The 20,249-nt window shown below is 56.3% G+C and overlaps 6 protein-coding genes across 6 annotated transcripts; 1 reads left to right on the top strand and 5 right to left on the bottom strand.

Annotated features, from left to right (window-relative positions):
* Positions 1-687: 687 nt before the first annotated feature.
* CkaCkLH20_09551 (putative polyketide synthase) lies at positions 688-7,436 on the bottom strand (the record flags this gene model as incomplete). The annotated part of the gene is made up of 5 exons (XM_038892266.1): positions 688-1,518; positions 1,578-1,898; positions 1,955-6,656; positions 6,712-7,096; positions 7,160-7,436. The coding sequence occupies 5 exons, from the start codon at positions 7,434-7,436 to the stop codon at positions 688-690; spliced, it is 6,516 nt and encodes a 2,171-aa protein (XP_038742502.1).
* Positions 7,437-7,928: 492 nt separating this feature from the next.
* On the top strand, positions 7,929-8,801 carry CkaCkLH20_09550 (uncharacterized protein; the record flags this gene model as incomplete). The annotated part of the gene is made up of 3 exons (XM_038892265.1): positions 7,929-7,970; positions 8,025-8,447; positions 8,508-8,801. 3 exons carry the CDS (start codon positions 7,929-7,931, stop codon positions 8,799-8,801), a joined length of 759 nt encoding a protein of 252 aa, XP_038742501.1.
* A 333-nt stretch (positions 8,802-9,134) lies between these two features.
* On the bottom strand, positions 9,135-10,650 carry CkaCkLH20_09549 (methionine aminopeptidase; the record flags this gene model as incomplete). Its single annotated transcript, XM_038892264.1, has 3 exons — positions 9,135-9,707; positions 9,779-10,551; positions 10,608-10,650. 3 exons carry the CDS (start codon positions 10,648-10,650, stop codon positions 9,135-9,137), a joined length of 1,389 nt encoding a protein of 462 aa, XP_038742500.1.
* Positions 10,651-11,787: 1,137 nt separating this feature from the next.
* Positions 11,788-13,500, bottom strand: CkaCkLH20_09548 (uncharacterized protein; the record flags this gene model as incomplete). The annotated part of the gene is made up of 3 exons (XM_038892263.1): positions 11,788-12,105; positions 12,159-13,172; positions 13,228-13,500. The coding sequence occupies 3 exons, from the start codon at positions 13,498-13,500 to the stop codon at positions 11,788-11,790; spliced, it is 1,605 nt and encodes a 534-aa protein (XP_038742499.1).
* Positions 13,501-14,866: 1,366 nt separating this feature from the next.
* Positions 14,867-16,496, bottom strand: CkaCkLH20_09547 (kinase activator; the record flags this gene model as incomplete). Its single annotated transcript, XM_038892262.1, has 2 exons — positions 14,867-15,874; positions 15,930-16,496. 2 exons carry the CDS (start codon positions 16,494-16,496, stop codon positions 14,867-14,869), a joined length of 1,575 nt encoding a protein of 524 aa, XP_038742498.1.
* Positions 16,497-17,219: 723 nt separating this feature from the next.
* On the bottom strand, positions 17,220-18,702 carry CkaCkLH20_09546 (glycoside hydrolase; the record flags this gene model as incomplete). The annotated part of the gene is made up of 6 exons (XM_038892261.1): positions 17,220-17,688; positions 17,744-17,948; positions 17,998-18,185; positions 18,235-18,277; positions 18,330-18,518; positions 18,579-18,702. 6 exons carry the CDS (start codon positions 18,700-18,702, stop codon positions 17,220-17,222), a joined length of 1,218 nt encoding a protein of 405 aa, XP_038742497.1.
* Between the last annotated feature and the right edge of the window lie 1,547 nt (positions 18,703-20,249).

Raw genomic sequence — 20,249 nt, 5'->3', positions numbered from 1 at the left:
AAAGAATGAACCGTAGAACTTGGGAACCCTCAAGCAGGAACCCATTTCTCTCTCTCCCTCTCTCACCCTCTGAGAACCCATATCTAGACATGTCCTGTACTTCGAGATGGATTTCCCGCACTCTTTGCTACTTACACACACCGCCTTGAAGATTCATTGCACCTGCACGAGCCACAGTCGTCATCTTTCAAGCAATACATTCCTGAATGAAGGTGTTAGCAGAAAAGATTCCTACCAGTATTCTATGGATGAAAATGTTCAAGGGCCGTGATAGGGTATGCTAAGTAGATGGGTATATACCCTGGCACTCCATGGCACCAACGCCTCCGCTGTACGCGACTTCCGGAGTAGCACACTGTCACTACACGGCTGCCGGCTGCTGTGCCATACTAAGCACCGTCTTACAACATCTTCTTCCGTATGAGCCGCTCATCCCTAGAGATTTCGTCCCCTTTGGCAGCACTTTGACTCTGACCCCGCTTTCGCTGTGCACCAGGTCGCCGTACGCGGCTTCCGGAGTGGGACGCCGTCGCTACGCGGCTGCCGGCTGCCGTGCTATGAGCGCCGTCTTGTGAGGCCCTCCTACGCCCTCATACACAGGTTGGTCAAGTCTACTATCAAAACACAGTAAAAATAGGAAGAGTTAGATGAGGGGCATGGGGAATGAAGTTATTGCGAGCAGAAGTACTAGCTACTCTGGATCATCTTCCCAACAATAAGTTCCGACATGTGATCCACGGAATCGCTGGTGATGAGCTCCAATACCTGGAAGTTCACTCTCAGCTCCTTGGCAATCCAGTTCCTCAGCTCAATAGCATTGAGTGAGTCGAGGCCATACGCCGTGATGCTCCTGTGAGAATCAATCTCCTCTAACGGCCTCATCAAAATCGATGACAGCTTGATCCGTATTTCTTGGCTAATGAGTGCCCTGGCCTCGGCTGCGAAGGACTGGTCGTGGATCCTTTCGTTAACAATTTGAAGTGGTGTTTTTGCTGCCGCCCCTGGCTTGTCTGGTAGTGTGTGCTCCGTCTTCGCGAGAGATTGAAACCGAAGGTCTCTCGAGTAGCAAGGGGGACGGTTCCCTGCGTCTGAGTTCCTGTCGAGTCCCACCATAAGGTGGCCCTGGTTTTGTCCAGTTGAAGTACCGGCGAGGATGGCTCCCAGGATGCCCAGTACTTCATCGGTCTCAACGCTCTGGCCGCCAAAGTTCCTGAGTATAGCCTCTTTTCGCTCAGGGTGCTCCAGGATGAAGCCCGCGTCTACAACCGGTGGGAGACTGACGGCAGTTGCAGCAAGACCGTTCTGGACACGGTATCTGGCGAAGGAATCTAAGAAGGTATTCGCAGCAGCATAAGCGGCCTGTCCTCTGCTCCCGATGACCCCAGCCATCGAGGAAAGGACGACGAAGTATTGTAGTTTCGTGTTTCCGAGTGCGTTGTGTATGTTCCAGACGCCGGCAACCTTTGGCCGTGTGACCTCGTTGTAGTCTGCGAGTTTCATTTCCTCAAAGGGCATATCCTCTTCTCGTTAGTCACAGCTCCGTCCGCATTCCGGGGGATTTCTGGACTCAATCTCACCCGCAAAACCATGGCAGCGTGGACCACCCCGCGGATCGGTGGCAGGGTTTTCGCCAACTCGAGCATCACCTGTTGAACTTCCGTTTCGTTTGAGACGTCGCAACTCTTGACTATAACTGATACTCCTTGTGATTTGGTCTCATTCATCAGTTCTCGGACCTTGTCGTTGGTCCCTCCGCTCCGTGAAAGCAACACGATGTAACGGGCACCGTTCTGGATCATCCAGCGAGCGACGCAAAGTCCCAAGCCACCACTACCACCAACGATGAGGTGAGTGGAATTAGAGTGACTAAAAGCTGCGAGGGATCTCGGGGACGTAGCCTGAAGAGTTTGTTAGACGGTTGACGCATGGTTGGACGATGTTCTGATCATCTTACCTGGACTCGTTCACCCGGCCGGTTCGCCACGACAACGGGGCTAGTATTCTCATCATCCATTACCTTCCGAAACGCCTGTAAGGTTTCCGATATACCGAATACAGCTGGTGCTTTCGGGACAATTGTTCGATCTTGAAAGAGTTTCATGACTCTAAGCAGCACCCGCTCCACAATCTTCGGCCTCGAACGCACCAGGCTATCGAGATTGACTTGAGTGAAGGTGCAATTACTCTTCAAGTCGGCAAAGTGCGTCTTACCACGACTCCTTTGCTCGACCGATGTCTTTACTTCGACGATACGGCCAAAGTCTGCAATGCAAGACCACATAGTGCTCTGACCTGGCCCGGAAAAGGCAACAATCACATCTGCACCTCTACCGTTGGTAGCATTCTCGAGTTCCTTAACAAAGTGAGGACTCCGGCTGTTGAAGATCTGTGCGTCTTTGATAACGCAGTCCATTCCGATGATTCGAGCCCTGTCATCCTCGCTCTGGACAGCAACGTAAACATCGGCACCAATGATCTTGGCAAGCTGAATTGCAGCAAGACTGGTGTCTCCCGTCCACTGTATCACGACAACCTCGTCTTTGAGAACATTCGCCGCCTCAACTAGGGCGTATGACGCCGTGCAATATGGTACGGGGATTGAAGCAGCTTCATCAAAGCTCATCCAATCCGGAACCTTTGCCGCAGCGGCGGAAGTGCAGGTGACAGATGTGCAAAAGGCTCGGTTGGTGATGACGCATACCTTGTCCCCGACGGAGAGGCGAGTAACGTGGCTGCCTACTTTAGATACGATGCCGCCCACTTGGCTGCCGATATCGTGGCGCGGCAGCGACTTTCTCGTGAAACTGGAAATGTCAGAGTTATTGATACCGCTCGCGGAGACCTGAATCTCGATCTCGTCGTCGATTGGTGATTGCTGAGAGAGGTCGTCGAAATAAAGAGATTCAAGATCGCCAGGTATTCCAACCCCGAGTGCCAAACAACGACCAGGTTGGTGGAAGTCCTGCTCAAAAGTCGCATCGGGGTTCAACTGTTGCCCAACAACCGTATTCGTCTCCTTATCCTCAACAATTCTCGGAACCACAAGTTGTCCGTCGTCCTCGGCGTACTCGAAGTCGCCGGTACTCTCCAACGCCAAAAGACGCCGAACAACAGAGACCACTAACCCCGATTGCCCCTCGAAGCCCAGACTTGAAGACGGATCCAGTTCGATCAATGCCGCATTTGCTTCATATTCGGTGCGTAGCGTCCTGAGCAGCCCTGCGCAGAGATTCGCATGCGGTCTCTCGGGATGTCTATACCCTCCACGTGCAACCCACACACAGGCGGAGGAGCTGATGAGCATTCGCTGAATCTGGAGGAATTGGTCCTCGGTCGGCCCGGAGAGAATCAAGTCGTCCATTTCTGAGAGGAAGATACAGACTTTTCCATCTGGTTCAGCGTCCATCAGCGAGGAGATCTCAATGTTCGCGCCATAGGAGGACGTCAGAGCTTCTTCCAACGCGAGGATGAAGGAGTGGTATCTGCCCCACTCCGAAATGATGAGGAACTTGATTTTTTCACGATGGGAGAGCTGATTTGAGCTGCTCAAGGACGAGTCTGTTTTATAACTCGTATCTTCGTCTTTGACCGCAGGTTCCCATTGAATGGTATGGCACAGGCGTGGCGGCTCCTTCGGTATCGAAATCGTGTTCATCATCGGCGCCATCTCTATGCCGACCATCGACAGAGACGTGAAACTCGAACCAGAAGGCTCAGAGCACTCCAGTTGGGTATTCAAAGTCCGTTGACCCGCCAAATCTGATGTACCCATAGCAATGGTGTGCCTGTTATCGCCCTTAAGCAGTATCTGAGCATCCACGAAGAGCTCGTGAATGTAGTATGGGCCGTAGCGAGCATCCGGATGAACTTTCTGTCGACTGAAGCCAAATAACGACAGCTGAAGCATCGATTCGAGTGCTTCCGGATCAACCGCGGAAGGGGACTTCAGCTTCATCGTGTGTCCTGCCAAAAGCAGGTTTGACGCGTCCCAGTTAGCCGTGATTTTACTGCCGGATTCCTGGACGTCATCTACACACTTCATTAGCTCCGGATACTGCCACCCATGTCCGAGGAGTTGTTTGTAGAACTCGGCCTTGGAGATGGCAGTCTCGGAGTTGAACACTTCAGGTGTAGATGTCATTTGAACTACAGGCTGGTCGGACTGCCTCTGCGGTGGATAGAATCGTTTTTCATGAGTTGTGACTTGGCCACGACAGTGATCCAACCACCCGCGGTTCCTCTCCCACGATCGGATCCGGAATCCCGAGGCACCGTGCGCGTCCGTGATGTTGGGACTCAGGGTCGTGACGAGATCATATTCGGCCCCGTCCTCCAAGATCAGCGGCTCGGGCATCTCAATCTCACGTCCCGTAAAACTCTCCACCTCCGTACCCGCGGCTTTGGCGTGCTGGCCTGCTGCTTCTACGGCCATTGCCACCATTACAGATGCAGGGACCATCATGTCGGAAGTGGGTTTGCAGCCAACGAGCCACTTCGCGTCCTCCACACGTACAATGTTCCTCCAGGTGAGGTTGACGTCGTCCGAGTAGTCAGCAAAGGTCCCGAGGAGGTCATTCCGGGGGAAAGGCTTCAGACGGTGTTGTCTGCTGATTCGCGATTCGTGCCAGAACTTTTGACGGGACCACGGGTACGGCGGGAGGACGGAGACCAGCGTAGGCTTTTCTGTGATGCCTCGTACGTGGTTAATCTGGAAGAAGTCGAGCGGCACGCCCCGGGTGAAGAGGTTGCCGGCAAGATCTAGGCAGGTTGACGTGGCGTTTTTGTTTCTCACCAGCGTGGGGAAGTAGGTTATCTCTGCGCTGCCTACGACTTCCTTCAGGGTTTGCTTGATGGGCCCTTGGAGCGCCGCGTGAGGGCCTACTTCGATGAGGATGTCTGGAGTGGTTTCCACGTAGAGCTCTTTCAACGCGGTTGCAAATCGCACGGGGTTCGTCAGGTTGTCCGTCCAGTATTTAGCGTTGAGTTCGCTAGTGTCGATCCTGTGAGAATGCAAAGAAGAGAAGAACTGGACATCGGTGGATGAAGAGACATGCTCGATGTGTCCGATATCGTTCTTGTAAGACTCAGCAACCAAAGCCATCGCCGGAGAATGGTACGCAGCTTCAACTTGCAGTGCCCGATTAAACATGTTCTCCTGCTCGAGGATGGGCGCCAGTCGAGCGATCGCCTCCGAGTCTCCCGAGAGGGTCGTTGAAGTCGGTGAGTTCTCGCAGGCAACCACAACAGAATCCCCGAACTGCTCTCTCGACAGCAACTCTCTCAAATACGACGCGCCTTGCCCCACTGCCATCATGGCACCCTTGTGATCAGGATGTTCTCTTTTCAGTTGAAGGACACACTGCCCCCTGTAATATGCGAGTTCCATGGCCGACTCCAGCGTCAGGGCATTTGCAGCATACGCAGCGGCGATCTCACCACTCGAATGGCCGACCACGGACGAGGGCTCGATTCCCCAAGACCTTAAGAGATCCGTCAAACCAAGCTGGATTGCAGTGCAAGCCGGCTGGCTAACGTAAGCCAAGCCGACCTGAGATGCTTCTTTATCTTTAAGAAGCTCATCCAAAACTGAGAAGCTGGCCCCCATAGAGAGGAGGTGCTCATCCGCCCTCTTCAGTGTTGACGCAAACACCTGATGCGATTGAAGAAGCTCCCTGCCCATCGCATACCACTGAGCGCCTTGCCCCGTGAAGACGAAGGCTACTTTCGGGGCCTTGCGAGGTGCGTACTGCAAAGAAACCGGCGGCTTGTTCAGCACCTGCACCAGCTCCGTACAAGACCTGCTGACGAACACGGCTCGCCATGGGAGGTGGGAGCGACGTTGGCAGAGGGTGTATGCCAGGTTCTGCGCCAGGGTGGCTTGGAACAGCTCGGCGTGTTGTTCGAGGAAGATGCCGAGCTGCGTCATCGAGGCCTCGAGAGAGCTGCGGTCGGTAGCGGAGAGAACAAAGACCCTATCTATCGGCTCCCATGTTTGGTGTTCACCAGGGAACTGTCCGATCGGGGGCGGGCGTTCGAGAATACAATGGCCGTTGACGCCGCTGAAGCCGAAGTTGTTGATGCAGGCGTATTTCTTATCGCTGGGCCATGTCGTCTGGCGGGTCGGTACCTCCAAGTTCCACTCCGACATGTGTATCTCGTCATTAGCCTTTTCGAAATTGAGGTTGGGAAGTATGAACCCCCGCTCCAACATCATGGCCGCTTTGATGACCGACACGATACCACTCGCATTCTCCAGGTGTCCCACGTTCGTCTTGACCGAACCGATGCGGAGCGGTTGGCCCGGTGGGTGAAAGCTCGCGATAGCTCTGTATATCCCCAACGCTTCAATCGGGTCGCCCACTCGGGTGCCGGTCCCGTGTGCCTCGAGGAAACCGATGTCTCTCACGTCCACGTTGGCCGCGCGGCACGTGTCCGTGATGAGACGTTCCTGCTGCTCCGCGCTGGGGGCTACTATGCCGACGGTCGTCCCGTTGTGGTTGATGCCCGTGTTGGTGACGATAGCACGAATTCGATCATTATCCTTCAACGCGAGATGAAGAGGTTTCAACACCAGACATCCGCCACCTTCACCTCTTGCGTACCCAGACTTGGCGCGGTGATCGAAGGCATAGGTTATCCCGGCATCAGAAAACAACCTGAAAACCCGTCAGACCATCCGATCCCACCCGTTCGACTCGGTAGGAATCATACCTCAAGTTACTCATCGAAACCCAGTGATCAGGCGACAAGTTCACATGGCTCGCGCCCACAATAGCCTGCTCCGACTCCCCGGAGCGAATACTCTGCACGGCCAGATGCAGCGCAGACAGGCTCGACGAGCACGCCGTGTCCACGGTCAGCGACGGGCCCTTCAGGTTGAAAAAGTACGAAACCCGTCCCGCCATGAAGGCCTCCTGGTTCCCGGTTGTGTCGAAGGTCGGCGTCGTGTCGAGGTCGCGCATGTTCGCCGTGCGATAGTCAGACGGCCCCGCGCCCACGAACACGCCGACCCTGCGGCCGTCGATCCGGTCCATCGGGCTGCCGCTGTTTTCGAGGGCTTCGTAGGCGCATTCGAGGAGGATGCGCTGCTGCGGATCTGGAACCATCTTTAACATTGAATGCTCCAACAGCTCTTATGGAGAGAATATGAGGACCATACCCATGGCTTGAGCTTCCTCCTTCGTGATGCGAAAGAACGGCGCGTCGAATAACGAGAGGTCTTCTTTCAGAAAGTATCCTCCCTCCGAGTTGATACCGCCCGTCCTTTCGGCGCTGGGATGGTGATACGCGTCCTTGCTGAAGCGGTCCTCGGGGATCGTCGACCAGCCGCTGCGGCTACGACACATCAGCCTCCAGAAGTCGTCCAGACTCGACGCCTCGCCGGGCAGTCGGCACGACATGCCCACGATGGCGATGGCCTCGTCGGTGTTCTCCATGGCTCAATCCTCTAAGTCTCAGTTGCATCTAAAAGAGAAGACGTGAAAACACGCGTCAACGATGCGACGAGGTGTAAGATAAAACAGTATCAAGTCCGGGATGTTCCGCTAACATCACCGGATCGGTTTCCCTGACAGTGCGCCGCTGATGCCGGTCGTTACGGAAGTGAGAGGTATACCTGTTTTGACGCTTCGGAACCGATCTGTTGTCGAATGCGTGTCGGTTTCGCCGGACGCTTGCGGCTCGGGCATGGTTCAGGTGCCGGATCGGCTGGTATGGAAATACCCTCGCAGCCACGCGGGAACGGAGGTGTTAGTACGGAAACGCGATAGCGCGGACGCCGCGGGCGCCCGGCTGGCATTTCCCACTACCGAACCCGTTGATCTAGGAATACAGGGTAGAAAACTCTCAGATATTAGCAGATACGGGTCGTGGACTTGCACAATTCAACTTCAGTAAATCGATCAAATCCGTCCCAAAAATCAGAAATCATGAAGATACTCTGCCTCCACGGCGCCTACGGCAGCGCCCACGTACCCACCCCAAATCCCGCCTCGAAGATGCAACACGTCTAACACCCTCCTCAGAACTTCAAAGCCCAACTAAGCCCCTTCGCGAACCGCATGGAATCCCTCGGCCTCGCGACCTTCCGCTACGCCGAGGGCGCGCACCTCGTCGACGCCCCCGAGGGCCACGAGAACTACTTCGGCGCCCCGCCGCTCTACCGCTTCCTCAGCCTGCGGGAGATGAGGTCCCTCCGCCCCGAGACGATCACGGAGATACAAAAGGGCCTAAACCCCGAGGATACCATGCGCAACACCCTCTCCGCGGGCGCCGCGTTCCCGGCGGTCAGCTACCAGGACGCGCTGGAGTCGGTCTTTGAGGTGTTGGATCGGGAGGGGGATATCGACGCCGTGCTGGGGTATTCGGAGGGCGCGATGATTGCGGCGGGGGTCGTGTTGGAGGAGGGGAGGAGGTTGAGGGAGAGTGGGAGGGAGAGGCGGATTCGGGTGAGTTTTCTATTTGTTGGCTAGGTTCTCTCTTTTGAACGATGAGCTGACTGTGTGCAGTTTGCCGTCTTCATTTCAGGGAGCGTCGCGCCGGTGAAAGACCAGACCGGCGAGTTCCAGCTTCCGCTCGTGGGTGAATGGGATTCTGTGATTGATATCCCGACGTGCCATGTCGTGGGGAGTAACGATACGCTGATACACTCGGCTTCGGCGCTGTATAACATCTGCGACCGGGAGTCGGCGGAGTTGTTTGACCACGGCAGGGGCCACATCGTCCCTCGCGATGCGCAGGATGTGGAGGATTGGGTGAGGTCGGTTGAGATGTCAGGGCGGAAGGCGGGTTTGGTCGCGTGAACACTGAGGTGACTCTCGCAGGCACCAGGTATCATTGATGTATTGGATAAGCTGTTTTAGAGAGGGAGTGGAACTGGATCCATGGATTAGCTGAAGATCAAGGCTTTGATATACCTTCCAGAACACCCAACTCGGGGCGAGTACCTTCGCAGTGGATCAAAAGTGAGCGAGGGGGTTCGGTAAAGACTGGATTCAGTAACCGACACCAAATGGTGCAGACTTGGCTATCTAGGTAATGAGCGTGGTGTATGAAGGCGGTTCTGTTGAAGAGACGGCCTAGATCGCATTGGTGTTGAAACTTCACAAACCCCTCCCTTCTCCAGCATCCACCACTCAATAATCGCTCCCCCGACTGATAACCTCCTTCCCACCCTCCCTCAACAAAATCGTATGCTCAAACTGCGCAGAATACGACCCCTTCACATCAATCATGGGCGGATACGAATCCAGCACCCCGTGATTAACCAAACAATTCAGCCCGGCAAGATACCTCTCGGCGCCCAGCCTCTCGAGGTACCTCCGACAAAACACCAACGTGCCGAACTGCTCGCGAATCACCTTGTGCAGCCGGTTCGCCGACGCGAACGGCAGCGACACGTTCACGGGAGCATCGTCGCGCAGACGGTACCCGTAGGTACCCACGTCGTCCGTCGTCTTGCCGCGGCCCGTGGACCCGAACGTCTCGATGGCGAAGATCTCGCCCTCCTCCATCTTGGTCTGGTCGGCGTTCTTGATGAAGGGGATCGCCTTGGAGCCGTGGATGCGGTACCGCTTGATGTCGTGCGCGCAGATGTTGCGGACGGGTTTGACGGGGTACGACCTGCCGCCGATCTCGACCTCGTAGCTCTCCATCGTCTCCTGGATCGCGGCGCTGACGTCGCAGATGCGCACGTCGATGCCGGCGGTCTGGCGAGGCGCGTTAGCATTTTCCGAATGAAAGAGGGTTTACTTGAAACTGTGTGTGTTGTGATACGTACCCTGATACCGGTGTCGGTCGCGTCCTTGACGGCCGCGAGGAGGTTGTCGTAGACGGGGTCGAAGGACATGGTGAACGCGCTGTCGACGATCCAGCCGTTGACGTGCACGCCGTAGTCGACCTTCATCACGTCCTCGTGCCGCAGCACGATCTCCCTCTGGCCCGGGTTCGGCGTGTAATGCGCCACGCAGGAGTTGACGGACAGCCCGGTGGGAAAGCCCATCCCGGCCCTCAACGCGTCGCCCGGCTCGAGACCCTGGTTCCCCAGCAGCGCCCTCACGCCGTCCTCGATCCCGACCGCGATCTCCGTGAGGGTCTGCCCCGGCTTGACGGTATCCTGCACCCAGTGCCGCACCTGCCGGTGGACCTCGGCCGCCTTGCGGTAGTCGTTTAGGAGAGTGGGATCCTCGAGGTGCTTGCGGTCGAGGTACCGCAGCTCGGCTTCCGCGGTGCGAGAGGTGTTAAAGTCCCGGGCGTACGCCAGGGACTCGCCCGCGGGATACTCGCCCGAGGGGAACAGCTCGCTCAGCGGGACCCGCGGGGGGGAGGACTGCGCGGTGGCGGGCTTCTTGGCCTTCTTCTTCTTCTTGGGCTTTCGCTTTTTCTTCTTGTTGCTGTTGTTGTCAGTGGCGGGCTTTACGGCGGCCGTCTCATCCTCGTCATCGTCCTCGTCATCGTCGCCGCCGTCCCCGATGCTGCCGTCGCCGTCGCGCGAGAGGTGCGCGCCGCGGGGTTCTCCGCCGGCGGAGGTGATGGCGGTTGATGCAGGTCCACCTGGTGGCTGTGAGTGATTGCACCCTTACGAGAGGAAGAAGGACGAGATTTCCTACCATTTCCCCCAGGAATCGGGTCTTCATGAGTTTTGGCGCCCATACCGACATGAACGCTGTTTCTTCAATTGAGTTGGTTTGGGTGAGTTGGATGAGATCAGGATGCCCGGGAGCCCCTCGCGTGATCATAAGCATGAGATCGGAGTTGAGGCAGGCGGTCAAGACCGGCAGTAGCGGAGTTGCCACCAGAGTGGGGCCGGAGGGCGTCGGTGAGACGGCTCGGTGAGCCCAGGTATTCAGGTTTTCAAGTTGCTAGTCACGAAAATGCAACAACCAATTCACCTCATCTTATCGCTAAGAGCACAATTAAACGGGTTTCAAAATTCGATGACATCCAGTGTGATTAGTGCCTATCCTGATATAACCATCATTTCTCAAAAAGTCACCCCCAGAGGGCAAAAACAAAAGAAATGTCCTCGGAGAGGCTCGAACTCTCGACCTTTGGATATCTCCGCCTGAAGACAGAGTCATACGTAATAATATGAGACCAACGCTCTACCGACTGAGCCACGAAGACCGGTTGATACTGATTCTCGTCCCTCAAGCAGTGAATAGACGCCCAGAGGCGTACCCGGCACGGCGTAAAAGTAAACGCCACAAGCGGCAAAAGGAAATTGACCAGCCTGGGGGTCGAACCCAGAATCTCCTGATTTCACGATCGAGTCGTAGTCAGACGCCTTGCCATTGGGCCAACCGGCCAGTTGTTGTTGAATGAGAGGCCGAGAAGACGGGTTATGATCCGGCAAGGGCAGAGTTTTAAGAATGGGCGGGTGGGTGCAGGATGGAGACGGTGATGGGGGCAGAGATTTGCTTGGGTCGGGGACGAGGATTTCAGCGTGGGTGGATGGAGATGGAGGTGTGCCGGGTCCGTCCAGGTCGGCGGCGTTCGCGGTGGAGACGGGCTCGGAGCACGAGGTGCCGATAAGGTGGGCGGGTTCGCGAGATGTTAGTGTTGTGTGGACTGCCTTGCTATGGTTGAGATCCGGAGGTGTGCCGCAATAATCAACATGAAGACAAGGCGAGTAGTAGTGAAATGAAACGGTCTCAATTAGAATTCAATCAATCTTGGAGTTATGACAACGTGGTTGTCTCCCTGGGTATCCCGCCCCCATACGCCACAGCCATAATATCTACCGACCAAAGCGCTCATTCATTCGTTCGTTCCGACAGTGCACTCGAACTAAGCGTGGATAGCCTGCTGGACTTCCGGGTAGACCCTGACCATCTCGTCGTAGAGCTGCGGGTGATCCCTCATCATGACCTGGGGATCCCACGCCGCGGCCACAAAGATGGTATCGATTCCGCTCGAAATGGGCGTCGTGAAAACGTTGGCGATCTGCATGCCGATGAGGAAGGCGAAGGCCACGACGACGGGCGTGTAGCTTCCGGTCGAGTTGTAAGCGGGATGGGTGAAGACCATGTACAAGTACGCCAGGAATGCGCAGGCGTAGCCGATGAAGACGGCGCCGAAGGAGAGGACGGGGCCGATGAGGCATTCCTGCAACATGTTAGTCGGTGATCGGTCGTCACTCGGAAAATAGCATGACTTACGTTGACGAGGGCATCGATGCCGCGGTCCTTGATCATCCTCCAAGTGTCCTTCGCAGCGGGGATGTACGCCTTGCCGTACAGCGCAATATGGGAGAAGGCATATCTGTTGAGGAACGAGACGGCCCAGTCGAGGATCGAAATAAGGCAGCCGAGAATGCAGAACAGCACGTATCCCACGATGTTCCCGTCACCCGCGGCCTGCGACCTCGCGACCGAGCAGAGGTGGCGCAGGAAGTTGATGATAGCGACGATCAGACTGCCGAAGCTGATGGACCCGAAGCTGTAGGTCAGCGACCGCTTCAGCGCGCCGCGGGTGGCGCCCCGGGGGAAGTTGTTGACGCAGAAGTACCACGACCCGTAGACGCCCGAGATGGTGACGTGGATGACGTTCTTGAGGACCTCGGAGATCCAGTACATGGCGAAGGTGATGAAGACGATGATGCCGATGACCTTGCCCTCGCTGCACTGGCCGTTCCGGCACTGCGGGTTGTTCTGCGACGGCTGGTACTTGGAGTAGGTCGCGACCAGGGTGACGGAGTACCACGCGGCGAAGGCGGCGCCCAGCATGCCACCGAGGAAGGACACGAGGTAGACGTGGCCGTAGCGCTTGGAGACGTTGATGGAGGTCCTGAGCATCAGCGCGGAGAAGGGGATGCGGGGGATCCAGCTGATGAAGGCGAAGACGAGAAAGACGCCGAAGATGAGGAAGACGATGCCGCCCGAGTAGTACTTGCGCGAGAGCATGTAGATGGCGGTGACGAGGGCGAAGACGATGTTGAGGATGCCGGTGACCCAGATGAAGGCCTTGGGGAAGAGGCGGGCGAGCCAGACGTAGGCGTAGCTGAGGACGACGGCGACGGCGAGGCAGAAGGCGAAGAGGACGATGGTGTTTGTGCTCAGGCCGAAGGTGTTGCCACCGTCGTAGATGCCGCCGCCGTTGAGGGACTTGGTGGAGGAGTAGCCCGAGATGGTGAGGCCGGAGACGGCCGCGAAGCCGAGGAAGACGAGGATGAACTAGGTAGGCATGTTAGACGGGCGGTATCGGGACGTGGAGGGTGAGGCTTCGTACCAGGATCGCGGCCCAGAGATCATTCCACTTGGGCTTCTCGACCTTGAAGGCCTCTTCGAAGGTATACTTCTCGGGATCGTAGCCCTGGGGCGGCGCGTTGTATCCGTAGCCGTTGCTGCCATTGTTGTCGTAGGCGAACTGCTGCTGCGGGTGGCCCTGCTGGTAGCCATTGTTGTACTGCTGGGCGTACTTGGGATCGTAGGGCTGTTGCGGCGGCGGTGCTTGCTGCTGGCCACCGTAGTAGCCAGCTGATTCGCCGTAGGGTTGCGACATTCGCGATGTGGTGATGGAGATGTTGCTACCGAAGGTGTTTGATCGGAGAAGGATGAAGAAGAGCCGGTCGTCTAGATGTGCGATGGGTAGGTAAACAAACCACTGGTAAAAAAAAAAGCAGGGAGCCCGACCCCAGTGCAAATAAGGTAATGAATGTCTCGGCGTGAAATGGAATGATTTCGATTCAATGACGGAGCTAGGTATTTTGGCGCCCTCTCCCCTTATTAGACCTGCTTTAGCTCGCCAGCACCAGCGCCAGGTCAGGTACCCCCTCCAGGTCTGGCGATTGTGCGACAGCTGAAGCTCGAGCGGCACCTTTTGCGACTTGTAAGTGGTGAGACGATCTCATTGGACGAGCCCGGTTTAGGCTTTCCGTTTCCCTGCCCGTGCGCTGCGAGTGAAGACGTCATTGGACAGCTTGATTCGGTAACGCCGCAGCTGGAGGGATCCACCCTTCATTCGATGTCCGGTACGTACCTCGTCGCCAGTTACGCGTCCAGTGAGTAAAAGTCACGTGCCAAGGCACATCTGGTTCCTTCCCGGTCTTGGCGCCGAGGGCCATCGCACCTTATTTCTTGGCTTACATAAGTCAGCTGTTTGCAGAACATTGCTGAAGAGACTCGAAAATGAAGACTGTCGATCGCCTATCAACAAGATGAGATGAACCCACGGATACTCAGGCCCTCGCTTCGTCCAACTACTTACTGAACGGTCGGTACAACCACGTCACATCCACCGCGCGACAGAAGCACAGCATACGTACAATGTCGACAACGGGAAAGCTCACGACCGAGACATTCTCGGATATCGGCATCGATGACCCCCCCTGGTTAACGCAGCCCAGCCAAGCACGGCCGCGGCATCAATCGGCCCCCAGCCCAGACCGTCCATCGATGGCAATCCAGGAAAAAACAGAGCTGGGAAAACCCGCCATCCTGTTTCGACTGGAGCACGGCGTAGTCATGATTCGCAGGGACGCAAACCCCCCGACGAATAAACACCAGGCATTGAAGTCTGTTGGTCCGCTGCGCCAGGCCTGCTCAGCTGATGGCCCCTTGACACATGTCGCGGAACATTTTTACTGATGGAACGTCGTCCGGGCGATTGTGACACTCTGCAATGGGAGACGTGATGTCGTTAATCCTACAAGGAACAGAACAACTGCCGAGACTCATACACAATAGAGAAAATGAGAAAATAATTGCCAACCGATTGAGATATCGCCGCCGTCCCATAACCATTCCGCGCCTAGCTGAAGGCCTCCCGTCTTTACCATAAACGCCATCGAAAAAAGAGAGAAAAGAAAAAAAAGATCCAGAATAGCGCTAAAAATAAAGACAACACGGACAGCCGCTACCATACAACGCTATCGCTGCTGGCTCCTCTCCGTCCGGTCCCTGGCCGCGTCGATAACGCTCCTGTCTAGCGCCGGCGTGCTCCTCTGCCCGCCCGCGTCTTCCTCGGCGGAGCCGTCGTCGACCGCCACCAACTCGAAACGCTTCATCCCGCTGTCCATACCGGGCCAGAGATCCGTCGGGATGAACTCTCCTATGTCTTGGCGGAAGACGTCGCGCTCCCGCCTGTCGCTCTCGATGAGCTTGTCGACGCTGTCCTTGGCCTTGCGCCAAATCGTCTGGATCTTGTCCTCCACGGCGCGTCGCCTCTCGACCTCCAGAATCAGATTGTCGTAAGCGCCCGCGTACTTTTCATAAAAGTCCCTCAGCTGGTCCATCTCTCCGAGCTTGCCGTAGATGGTGTACCGCTCGTCCTCCCACCGCTGCAGGAACTCCGCCTCGCTGGCGATGTAGCTGGCGACCCGGCCGCCGGTATTCTCCAGCGCGCCGAACGCGTCCAGGGTCCCCAGGAACGCAGATTTTATCCGCTCCGTCTGCTGCGTGAGGGCGGCAAAGTCCTCCTCCATCGCGTGCAGCCGCTCGTTGATCTCCTGCACGACGCTGTCGACCTCGGAGGCGTCGCTGACGACGATGTCCAGCATGTCCGCGCGGTCCTGCGTCGTCGTGGGCTCCAGGTCGGGCATGTGCGACTCCTGGTCGGCGATGACCCCCGATATCGAGACGCCGTCGCCGCCTTGGGACTGCGTCACCTCCGCCGCCCTACGACGGGCGAGGGCCGCGCCGCCTTCCGTCGTCCTGACCGCCGTCACGCAGAGGTCGAAGTGTTTTGTGAGGGATGTCAGGAGTTGCGCCATGCAATGGGAGTGCTCGACGAGGGATACGAGGAGCTCGGGTATCGGGTCGTACGACGAAGAGTCGGAAGAGGATCTAGGCAGGGGCGACGCAGTTATCGTCTTTTTGAGAGCTCGAAGGTCGTCGTCAAATCGCAGGAGGTCGCCATCGAAAGAGGTTTGGATGCCCTGCAGGTTCATCACATTAGCTGGGTCTTGCACGTGTATCTTGCGGATGACGCACCTGTAGCTCGCCGAGGCTCTGCTTCAGAGCCTCGACCATGACGTGGACGCTCTGCTCGTCCACGAAGTCTATCAAGTTCCGCCTCTCCTCCCCGGGCGGCCGGAAGACCGACTCGACGGTGGTGTTCTTCAGCATGGCCATGGTGTCCTGCAGCTTCTCGTTGGTCGCGTCCATCGTCTTGACGAGGTTCTTGAAGTCGCGTTTGCCGGCATCGTAGGTCCTCTTGAGCCCGCGACGGACCTTCATCAGCAGCCCCAACTGGTCCGCGATGGCGCGCTTCAGAAACTGGCTCTCGGCGTAGAGGACGACGGCCTCCTCGTGGGCCTGGCGGGCGTCGGTCGCGATCTCGTTGGCGCGCAGCACGGCCGTCATCGACGAGAGGGACCGCTTGGCGGCGAGGAGGTGTTCCACAAGTGTCTCAACCGGGACGGTGTCGGAAGCGGAGGCGGAGGCGGAGGCGGATGGGCCGGCATCGCGGCGGTCTCTGGAATGTGAAAGGGAGTCTCGGCCGGCGGAGGTGGATGAGGCTACGCTCCGGCTGGACTTGTGCGACGGCGAGTTCGCCATGTTGAATGGAGACTGAAGGAAGAAAGATGTGCAAAAGGCTTCACGAGGGACGGTCAGGAATTGAATCGATGCATATTTGAAAGGAAAGGGTGAGATGGGTAGGTAGGTGATAATAGGATGGACGATGAAGCAAGGTGGAAAGGAAGCGGTTAAAGAAAGATGGGAGGACAGACGGCTAGATGGGATGGACGGGATGGATGGTGTAAGGCAGGGGACGAGGGTGATGTCGCGATAAGGTTGGAGCTCGGTCAGGTGTGAGGTGTGTTATCCTTATCGCCCTTATCACGGAGCGCCCTCCTGGTGTAGGAGCTCGTGTTAGTGCAAGGTCACAGTGGTGTTTTGGCCGTTCGCAGCGCCCTTATGTCACTGGTGGGTACCTCCCCCCTGGAGAAGCGAGCTTTCTGACGGTCTGATTGGGTCTGAGACACCGAGATGGGCCTCGCTACCTGGAAGCTCCCCGTAGTTCGCTGTTTCTCCAGCGGTCTGCGACGCTAATCCGAAGGTCTAGAATTCTTCCAAAGGTCCACACCCGCCCGGATCCGTTGCGAGCGGAAGCGATTCGCTCACTTCTCCGTGCCATCTTCACCTCGTTTCACCAGGTTCGTCTTTCTCAGTGTGCGATAGTGTCATGATGATTCTCTTTTTTTGGGCGTGTTTTATGGTAAATACAGTCCAGCCCTGACGCAATCCGAGACACGGCTGACATCTGCAAGTATGCCGTCATCATCCCTTCTCGGGCACGGGCGGCGGGAAGTCGTCGTCTCCCATGATTCTCGAGTTCGGACTACCCCCATACACCCACACCTCATACGTCCTCCTGCCCCCGGGGCTGTCTACCGTGATACCCCGGAAGCTCCTCTGGTAAGACATCTCTGGCGTCGTGACGCCGCAGCTGTCAGCCACCGTGTCCTGGCTCCGGATGGACCGTAGCGGCAGGGCCTCGGTCGAGGTCGGTTTCCTCCTGCGCCGACATGAGAAGATACCGCAGAGGGACTTGCGCATGTACTCGAGGAACGGCCGGGTGGTTCCGAACACCAGAAACACGAGGAGAGACGCCGTGACTCCCGGCATGAAAAGCAGGAAGTCCTGTATCGCTCGCTTGGCGGACAGGTCTGCCGTGGTTCTCTGGACGTCGACGGCGATGTTCTTCCTCGCGCTCATTGAGAAGAGCATAATGGTAACTTCGAACATGCTGATGAGTGGGAGTCAGTTAGGATCGCTTTTTGGGGGTGCTTGGTCCCTCTTACGTGAGTATCACGAATGAGATCATGAATCGGGTCATGAGCCATCTATCGTAGATGCTCGTCTTGCGCGGGCTCTTGCCGTTTGACTTCCTCGTGGACGAGGGTTGGCCGTAGCCGACGTTCAACTTTTGAAGTCTGCGCCGGGACTGCACATACCGGATCAGAATCGATAGTGTTGCCACACTTCCGAAGCCGATGCTCCATAGCACTATCTCTGTCAGAATGAATCCGGCAGCAACGAGAACGAGGTCACCTACACGGCTGTCCAGCGAGCAACAAAAACCCACCAAAGTCTTTCTGGACTGCGGGCGCCTGAAGACACGTTGTCGTGATGAGAGGGAACACAACCGAGAACACCTTGCCGCTCCGGTTGATGATCTTGAGAGGCCGCTTCAGCTTCGGCTTCTCGTTCAAGCCGTAGACCGATTGCGCAAGCGCAAACGCCCTGTCACTCGTCAGCTTATGACTCTTTCAGGAGACTATGATTTGCTTACCAAAACAACTCGAAAAGCGCAAGGACGTTGTAGCAGTAGTACTCTTCACAGAGTTAGATCACCAGCCCAGCAGTGCTTGACGCCAAACGACTCACGGATGTAGTACAGCACCAGGTCCTCCCCAATAGCAGCATTAGATATTACCGCCTCCGGGCTCGCAACATTGGTCGACGAATACTCGAACCGAGCCGTCATTATATCCTCCCAGTACAGCACGAGGCGCGTCTGCTGTATGATGGAGCACAGCGTGCTCAGAGTCGTGAAGTATCCCAAGCAGTTCACATCTGCGATCTCGTCAGTCTCTGCCTCGAACACAATCTCACAACCCACGAAAGAATACATACAGCTTATCCGTTCGCCGTGCTGCCATGCAAGCCAAGTCACCGACAGACTCCCCAAGAGACACACGCTAGAGTAGATGAGGACTCCGACGACCGTGCCCACGGCCTCTTCCGGGATCTGAGCCATGGTACTGTCACAATATCACCATGTTTCAATAGTTGACAGAAGATGAAAAAAGGGAGAGCAAGGCACAGGCCACGCGCGCTCCCTCTCGGTGGGATCTTCCGAATCGCATATATATCATCTCAACTCTTCCTACCTCGTCGACCGACTCGCCACACCATCATCTTTTCTCGAGACGCATTTCGCAGCACCCCCCAAAACAGAAGGCGCTGGACGCATTATCACCCACCATCTCTTTACGGACAAGCCAGGAAATTCTGGAGAGAGACGGGATCCTCCGCACACGTTGCTGCCATCCGTGCATTCCGTGGACTTCCCGCCGGCGGGACGGCAGCGGGAGCAGTCCGCTAGCTAGACTACCAGTCGAGGCCAATGACGATCCGAGTCTTACACACCCGTCGACCACCCATCCTTCTTCGCCGTGCTACGGAATAATTATCGGACGATATATCAGCCTCAGATCGGCCCAAGCCTCCAGATGGGGATGGCTGCATCGTGGGAGTCTGCAGGGGTCGCGATGTGAAACCCCCTCTTTTGATCTCTTGAACACCATCTCGACATGGAGTCTTGGGCTGAGGCACTCACTCACTCAGAGGAGAGACCACACAGCTAATTCCAAACAAAATCGAGACGAAGAGAACCTCAGAAGTTCGTTATCATGATTACACACGAAATAATCGTCATCATCCAGTGACTGGGCAAACAGCTCTCTAGGAACTTAAAACTAATCTACCTGTAATCTAATTCCAAGAAGTGGTTGGGAACTCGAAAATTCTCAAGTCTCGACACCACCTCGAGCACCGTCTGAACTAAGTATCCGTTGACGGGTATAATATGGCTGTTATGATCGTAGTCTGAACTTCCGGAAAGGCTACCGGCGGATGATGATGAGAAACGAAACACGTCAACGGCTTGCGCCGGTCACGACATTCAACACCCCGGCATACACGTTCCAGCTCTTGACAGCTGAGCTCCACGACTCCAGAAATGAGCAATCAGGAAACCCGTTGATGCTCCATCATCTCACACGTGCCGTTTTGAGCAGGTTTGATGAAGACCGCTGCAGGGTGCTGATGCTTCATTGTACAACGACCTCCATCATCGCCGACTTGCCTGCCCCAACAGAGAAATTCTGCTCGTTCTCGGGGAACTGCATTCTCCCGCAATCCTCGTCCTCGCATTCGTGCTTCAAACATTATGCTTATGTGTAAAGTGGTCAGCCTGCGCACTACTACTAGGTACCCCGCAGCACGCATCTCTTTCCCTGAGTGGAATTCTCCGATCCTGCATGCGATTTCCTCCTTCCATCCTCGGAAACCGTCGACCGGCCTGATTGGGACTCCGCGTCTCCTCATAGGCTCGTGATAGATGCAGTTCTGCAGGATAGGGAAAGGACTGATAACCGTTTCTGTAGGCGCGTACATGAAGAAAGAGTTCGAATACGGCAAAAGAGGGGACGATAATGCCGACATAAAGATGCCATGCGCTTTACCAAGTTTCGCCTGCCAAGCATGTCTAGATGCAATATAGGTGGCAGACAGATGAACCCC

This window comes from Colletotrichum karsti, assembly GCF_011947395.1.
Source record: "Colletotrichum karsti strain CkLH20 chromosome Unknown Scaffold34, whole genome shotgun sequence".
In the NCBI taxonomy this organism is placed as follows: domain Eukaryota; kingdom Fungi; phylum Ascomycota; class Sordariomycetes; order Glomerellales; family Glomerellaceae; genus Colletotrichum; species Colletotrichum karsti.
The sequence above is the reverse complement of the archived record's forward strand: the minus strand, read 5'-3'. Positions and strand labels throughout refer to the sequence as shown.